The following is a 7,874-nucleotide window of genomic DNA, read 5'->3' as shown; positions in this document are numbered from 1 at the left end:
GCTCATCTAACAGGGCTTTGTGGCTACGTCAGAAGAAAACACTGGCAACCACTGATGCGCAGTATGACAGTGCAGAGTATCTGATCATGGATTTTCTTTTCTTTTTAAATCCCTCAGGTGGTCCCAGAGGGGAGGCTGCTGGTGCGTTCCAGTCCATTCCTTTGCAGCGAGCAGGCAACAAGACAGAAATGGCCCACTGCGCTCTTTTCTTGGCCAGCCGGGCCTCCACCTATGTGACTGGATCCATCCTGGTGGCGGACGGCGGAGCGTGGCTGACATCGGCCAACGACGTCTCCATGCTGTTGGGTATAGCCTCCTCTAAATCCGCTAAACTCTGAACAGGGGCTCTTCTGTCCTCCTCCTGACGCAGGTGTGTAGGAGGAGGCACAGCTTGAGGTCCATGTGGAGACGCAGTATGACTGAGAATGTGTGTGGTGCATTGAAGAGAGATTTAAAGAGAAATTGATTGTTTAAATGGAAGGAATACAGTATAATCCATATTAATCCACTTGTCTCTCTTCTTCCCTTTAGGTTATTGGTCATCTGAAAAGAAAAGAGACAAGTAGATGCTGAAAACAAGAGTGATTTAGGGGCCATCTGTAGTACTCATATGCTACATGTACAATATTTGTGGTTTGTCTCACCTACTGTTGCCCTTAAGAGTGTATTGGCAAGTGGCTGGAGGAGTTGAACACTAACATACTACACTTAATGTATTATATGTGTTTACAATCTTAGTAATGAATGAAATTATATAACAATTGGGGGATTTTTTACCCATAACACTGCTGTGTGTTGTCATCATGCATTTCATGTACAGTCATGTTTATCACATGTCATTTTCAGTACCTCATTTGGTAGTAAAAGTTTTATAATTACAATTAACAGTGACTGCTGTTTGCATTTACTATTGTAAGTCATATGTCTTTTTTTCTTTTTTACCTTGATCGCTGACTCTTTAATTGTACCTGTGGAAAGGGACAGACTGTTTTTAATGTGCATTAAAAAGATTAAACTTGTAGTTCCTACCAAGGGGTCAAGACCTGAGAGTTCACAAGTTGATTGAAGAACCAACCAAGCAAACAAAATAAAACACATTACTGTTACACACACACATACACAAAAAAATGATTTTCTTCTTTTTTTTTCCCTTCTGTCTTGTGAAATATTGGATAGTTTGAATTCTTTGGGCGCTTAAATTCTTTTAAAAAAGCTTTTAAAAAAATCCACACTAAGGTCAGGCGGTATATTATATTATTATATTGCTCTAAAGAGTCACAAGCCACAAAGGTTTAGGTCCACTGGATCATATGACTTAAATGAGATACAGCCATTGCAAACCTAAAGAAAATCAATATCAATCTAAGTCAGACGGGGGCGCCAAAACATTACGATTGCAACCATTCAACACTGCTTGAGTTCTCCAACTATTTCATACAGGGATGTGTATATATCTGAGTCATTTATTCTTACAGAAACAGCCCCTTAAACTGATAAATCTTGTGGATTCTCAGACAAACATGACTCAAGTGTCATCCTGTCAGTGTTAAAGCCCCTCCATCTGACCCTGAACTTTGACCCTCTGTGTGAAGGGGCGCTTACTTAATAACCCACATATGAGTGCAAGGACACACTGTTTTGAATATCATAACCATGGGTTTTTGTGCACAAACACAGATCGCCACTGATAGCTGCTGGAAAGCCGAATGATACTGCGGGGTGTTTTGTACGCTTGCGTGAAACGTCAGCGGTGTGTATGCGGCTGGAGGAGGAGGAGGAGGAGGAGGAGGATGGGACACTGCTGATGCTGATGCGAGAGGTTTCGGTGTCTGTGATCAACATCGGCGGGCTGACTGCCGACTGATGGAGCTTTTTTTGGCGTTATTTATTGCCATTTTCGTTTCACTGTGAGTGCGGACGAGGGTCTCTGTGACGGATGTGTTTTTTGAGACGAGAGCAACAGAAGAATTTGAAGAGGGGGAACAGCGGTTTCGTCTCGTCACTCGTCTGGCCTCGTCTGATTACTGACACAGGTGGATCGCCGCTGGAAAGGAAAACGCCATCGAAATGAGGGCATAATCTTGGGCTATCACAGGAGCGAAGATATCCGCAGTTACCCCGTTAAAACCCCCCCCCCCGGGGTGCTGAAGCTATTGTTTGGTTGCGTTTAACCGAGAGAGGTAGACGCGGGACTGTTAGCTAGCTAATAGGCTAATTTCGCTAGCTCGTCAGTTAGCAGCTGGAGAGGAAGAAGTGGGATGCTCGAAGGAGGAGTTAGCGATAGTTGCCAGCATAAAACCACTGGAAGGGGGGGTTGACTTGGTTTGTGTTTGGTTAACCGTCTCGTAACGAGAGGTTTAACGTTATAGCTAGAGGTGAATGAAGGTTTGAGTAACACAGGTCGCACCGTTTCCCCGCTGCTCCGTCGGCTTCTCGGCAAATTAGCTTGCGATGGATAACGTTGGATAATCGGCTAAGAAAGCTAATGTTGACAAACACGGGCGACCTAACGCGTTCATTTGTGTTGTTTCAAATCGGCCGTCGAGCCGAGGTGCTGTCCGACGTTATGTTCAGCCCAGTCCTGAGACCTTATTTCGGGGATTTGCCAGCTTTCAGGTGGAAGTGAAGCATGTTGACGTTGGATGTGCTGGAGCTGAAACATTTGGCAACAAGCAGGAGAGGACCTGCCATGACAGACAGGGACGTAGTGAGTCAAAGCACAGTTACATCAGCACGATATTCAGTGAGGCTAAGACATTCATATGAATTTTGAATTTAGGGAACATCGTTGTTGAGACGTGGATGGCAGTTTAACTAACAAATACAGTTTGTTAATCTGTTGCCTGACTGACTCTTGTTACTCAACCTACCTACCTTCTTAAAACTACCCTTACTGGTCAACACTATACTGTTATTTATAAAAATCACTACTATACCTGCCAGCATTTCTAAATGTTAGCAGCAGACAATGCTTGTAGGATTTCCACAGGTTCGTATCAAGATTTCACTGGTGCCATTTAAAAACATGGCATTAAGATTGAAGAATTGGATCTTTACAACAGCAGTGAGATAAGACGTCGCCAGCTTTCTCAAGTTTGCAAAGTGGGACAGCCAATATAAATGGAGCCGACAGTCCTGTCTGGCCCTTTGGGGCACACACAGTGGGAGTCAGAACAGCCATTTCCTCTTGGATTTCACACACTGGATTCAGACAATGGTGGTGTGCTCTGTCCAAACAAGGGTGGCCCGACAGGTTTGGATTTCAGAAACAGTGACCAAGATCAAACATGCCAACAGTTTGAAGAAGTGAGAAGTGAAGAAGAAAATATTTTCCAGGAAAAGCCAGTAGAGTTGGACGACCTCATAAATATCTCGGATTTTCCTTGTCGAGATTTGCAGTTTAAGGGAGATCAGTCCACTATTTCCCTCGCTTCTCTCCATAGTACTCACATAGAGGAATTGTCCCTCACAGAAAAAACTGAGGGACCCGACGAAATAAGTGACTGCACATTGTCATGGCTATTTTCCCCCAAACTCGCTGATGTGGTTGGGAAAAACTCTGCCTGTGAAGAACTGAGTCCAACACAGGAAGACCATCTTGAGAGCTCAGATGCCCTCAGTAGTCAGGCTGAGCTAATAAGCCTCAGTGTACCGGCTTCTCCATCGAACATTTCCGAGACCAACACGGGGGATCCGTTTTTGTTGGTAGATCTCCTCACAAATGAACTCCCTTTTCTCCCCCCAGAGTCCTCAGGTGAGTTAAACCCACAGGGTGTCAGTGAGGAGCTGGTAGACTTGTCACAAGAGGAGCAGGCAGGTCTCCCTCCCTCACCGAGCAGGGAGACTTTGTCACCTGAAACCAGAGATAAAGGTTTATTCCCTGATCAAGTGACTGACCTGCCTGTATCCTGTAGCACTGCCCTGCGAGGTTTACCTGAGAACTGCCTCCCCCATAACCACATCAGCGCGCCACTGGAGGGTTTCGAAGGATCCGTGCCTTTGTTGGATTTAGAGGTTCCAGATTGTGATAGCAGTCTGAGCCTGTGCCCAGCTAGTCCCCCTTCTGTTATCTGCACTGGTGCACCGTTAGATTTATTAACAGAGGAGTCGGAGGTGGAACATGCAGGAGCTACTGTAATTACAAATCTGACTTCAGATCAACAGGGTGAGAATGAGTCATTTGCTTCCGGTTTGTCAGCTGAATCTGCATCACTGACGGTGCCTCGGGCTGAAGATGCCTTCATCCAGGGTGATTTCACCAGTGAGAGTTACTCTGTGGAAAATGAGTCTAAGGATTTGATGGAAGACGAGATTTGTTCTGAAGCCAAAACTCAGGGGAATGAGGCAATGGCTTTGGATCTGTGCTTGACTGTGGACGAGGTCCACGGCGAGGACACTTGGGACTTGAAAACACAGGAGAGCGTACAGGATGGAAGCGTACCCGGTCCGACAACTGAACAGAGGGAAGAGGAGAGGTTGACAGACGCTGACCAGCTAGAAGGATCAGATTGTCATGAAGTGGCTTCTTTTGAGTTTTCAGTTCAGGACTTACACACTTCTTCTCCTGAGGCTGGGTGGACTAGTGAGCAAGCTGTGGAGACAATTTCCCTCTCTAAGATGGTGGTAGATGACTCACTGCCAATGGTCTCAGCTGAGAATACGAGGGAGGAAGATGTCTCCCCACTAAAAGCTGTGTTCGATGCTTTAGACCAAGATGGAGATGGCTTCGTTCGTATTGAGGAGTTTATGGAGTTTGCTGCTGCCTACGGGGCCGATCAGGTGAGCCGCCTTCTGTTGATTGCCTTGTTTTGTGCTTGCAGCCACTGGGTAATGCATGCTGAGTGAACTTCTGTGTAAAACCATATAAAGCTCCATATACGTAAATGATTTATTATTGATTTTTCTGCTGAACCTCAGAGAGAGCTTCCTGCAAAAAGCAAGCGTAATGCAATCAAATGAAATCCAGCTGGCTTATATCACTTTGCTACCAGTATTTCAAGTTGTTTAATGTCTAGATCCATTTTAAACTCACTATTGTTAGATGTTTCACAGACATTTTCACTGATGGGTCTCTTTGTGAATGGAATTTTAATTTAGACACTTAATGTACTATTGGTACAATTTATATAAATCCTCAAGTTGTTTCTTAAACCGGGTCCTGATTATGAGTTCAGATGTTTTAATGAATTGCATTAGGTCCATGTTGCCCTGACATAATGATGAAGCGGTAGTAACGTGACCCCTGCATGAGTTCTTTTGCAGCTCTCAACATTTGGTGTAATAGATTTGGCTAATACCGCAGCATATTATTAAAACCATGCCTGGATTAGTTTGTCTATCTATATTTGGTGAGTGTACAAGAGCCAGGATTTGGGTTAACATCCTGATAAGTCTCGTCAAGCATATTGGCTGTAATGAATTGTGTCAGGCCTGGCACTCCTCCATATGTCAATTGACACAACACCCATCTTCACATTTGCATATCCTGTGGGTTCAGGGATAATCTCTGGTGAAATGACTGATGTGTCTCACTCCACCCAGGGCCCTCATCCATTTGTTGCATGTGGAATTTTCCACATTTTCTGAAATGATTCAAAAGACAAGGAACAATTTCAACCAAAAATGAATCAGAATGATCATTTGATGAATTAAATTGATTAAATTCCGATTGTCTTACTTAGTGAATCAGCATTTCTGTAAATGTAGTAGTAAAAGGGAAGAGTTTGCTTCACTTGAGTTCATTCGAATGTATCATTGCTTTTTACCCGGTGTGAAGTTATTGACTGAATTCTATCACCTAGCTTCCTTTGAACATGGTAGGTCTAGGCGTTGGTCTGGTCTTCAGCGGAAAAGTTAAATTCACAGTTTGACACAGATGTCACGCGCTCCAGAGTAAAAATGACATCAGTTTCTTTTCCTGTCAGACGTGCTTGTCTGTATGCCCGTCTGAGTGTAGACAAGATTCAGTCGGAGCTTCAGCAAGTGATCACACCATTTGTAAATAACAGTAAAAGCATGGATGCAAACCATGACGTAACCTAACTCGTAACAGTTAAACAAGCAAGTGTGCCTTGACGAGCATGTATTTGGTATCTTTATCATTTATTGGTCTCTGTTTATTCAAGAAGCAATAAGAACAACCTGGGAGCTCATTCAGGCAACATAATTTAGGATACAGTATGTTAACTGTCTTCTTTTAAACCAGTTTTGATGAACTTTGAACAAGGCCTTTGGGTGAGAACGGGTACTTGCTGTTACTCCACTCACAGTGGAGTAGCAGAGTGTGACGCTGGCTCAGTAATGCTTTTTAATCCCCTCTCTCCCAGTTCAAAGCGCCTCTGTTGCCCCCGATCTGTCCTGTGTCTAGCTGTAGGTATCTGTCGCTCCCCAGGCAGGGAATTGGGAAGGATTAAGAGTAAAATGTATTTTCCAGAGTCAGAGGGGCTCCGCGGTTTTGGGTGCCATCCACTCACTGCCCATGACCTTGTTTTTAGGGACGTAGGGGCCGAGCTTTTGTCATGGTAGTCTAATGTAAATCAATTCCACCTGTTGTTTTGCTAGGCTGTGCTAAAGGTGATACATTTACATGGCGCTTGGAGTCCTTACTGTTTGGTTTCAGGTGGAGTTCTCCTGCTACACTTCTCAAGTATGAGCAGTTTCCTTTGGATCTTTGTTTCTTAAATGTTTCCCTTGGACTGCTACTCAGATTGTGCAGATTGATTACTTACTGCGTCTTTCTTTGTGTTTAGTTATTGGATATCTGGTTTCCAAGAGAGGCAGGAGCTAATTTGTGCCCTCACAGGAAACTCCTCTCAGATTTCGGTCATTTCGTGATCAGAGAGAGAGAGAGAGAGAAACAGAGGTTTTGGAGTGTTTGCCTTTCACATTTACAATAAGTAAGCGGGCAGCAGACAGACTTATCTTCAGAATTTGTGGAATGTTATATAATGCTTGTAACCTTTCGAAGGATTTGGAAATCATTAGCTAAACTTAAGCGTCTGTGGGAAAGTCAGGGCTGATCGAACAAGGCCTAAATGCAAGCTGTCTGAGTTCAGGCTGCTGATTGTGTCTTTACTGAGGTAGCAAATGGTTCACTCTTTTCATATCAGTTTGGCATAGATGTGTGCTTTTCATATTTGAATAAGCTTTGCCCTGATATGTCCTTGTATTTCAGTCATCTGGAGATAAAAGTGGTTTAAATAACCGCCACGCCTGAGCGACTCAGATTAGTGAAATTTTACTGTGGACCATGGGGGTGACACATTTTAGCAGTGTGGTGGAGAAAACCACAGAGCAATAGATTGTACTAATTCACAAGGACAGTAATAAATATCATTCCTAACAAAATGCTTTTTATTTGTGTCTACAAGCTTAATTATTTGGTAGGATTTTGTATTTGTATATCATAGTTCAGTTAAAGGCCAGCATCAGGCCTTACTTGTGTATTATCCTGTAACACTTTGCAAATATCCCAACCTGTAAAGAGACAGCAGGAAGGTATTTATGAGGTATTTGCATACATGTTCAGCTGACGCTTGTATGCTAAGCATGCAAATGTTTTCTTCAGAATTATTCCAGGATGTGATAGTGATATTGTACATACTCACACACTACATTGTGTGTGGTTTGAATAAAAGCATCACGTATAATGTGTAATCTTAGTCAAAATATTGTGTGTTTAAAATGTATTTCAAGAGAAATGCCTGCCCATTTGAGTTAAATCATAGATGTCATGTTCCCTATAAAGACCCGCCATTCGCTCTTTCATTATTTTAATTTACAAGCACTGTCTCCACCACTTTTCTGGGTGTGACATTTTTTTTCAGAAGAACCATTTCGAGGTAGGAGATAGACTTTCTGTGAGAAGGTTGATT

The 7,874-nt window shown here is 43.3% G+C and overlaps 2 protein-coding genes across 5 annotated transcripts in view; both read left to right on the top strand.

The window, feature by feature from the left end:
- Positions 1 to 1,042, top strand: part of decr2 (2,4-dienoyl CoA reductase 2, peroxisomal) — a 5,349-nt gene extending 4,307 nt beyond the window's left edge. The window contains exons 9-10 of one of the 2 annotated variants that reach the window (XM_035658430.1): positions 118 to 306; positions 532 to 1,042. In XM_035658430.1, coding sequence (XP_035514323.1) covers positions 118 to 306; positions 532 to 566 — 224 coding nt within the window. In that variant the 3' untranslated portion in view covers positions 567 to 1,042. Of the gene's footprint in view, positions 1 to 117; positions 371 to 531 lie in introns of both variants that reach the window. The other variant, XM_035658438.1, reaches the window with a different exon arrangement.
- Positions 1,043 to 1,771: 729 nt separating this feature from the next.
- rab11fip3 (RAB11 family interacting protein 3 (class II)) overlaps positions 1,772 to 7,874 on the top strand; it is a 28,392-nt gene continuing 22,289 nt past the window's right edge. For all 3 annotated transcript variants that reach the window (XM_035666109.1, XM_035666092.1, XM_035666101.1), the window contains exon 1: positions 1,772 to 4,779. In XM_035666109.1, coding sequence (XP_035522002.1) covers positions 3,121 to 4,779 — 1,659 coding nt within the window. In that variant the 5' untranslated portion in view covers positions 1,772 to 3,120. The remainder of the gene's footprint in view (positions 4,780 to 7,874) is intronic.

Source organism: Morone saxatilis, unplaced genomic scaffold (assembly GCF_004916995.1).
Source record: "Morone saxatilis isolate NCDOM2014 unplaced genomic scaffold, NCSU_SB_2.0 Contig1, whole genome shotgun sequence".
Classification (NCBI taxonomy): Eukaryota; Metazoa; Chordata; class Actinopteri; family Moronidae; genus Morone; species Morone saxatilis.
Note: the sequence above shows the minus strand (reverse complement) of the source record. Positions and strands in the feature narration are given on the sequence as shown.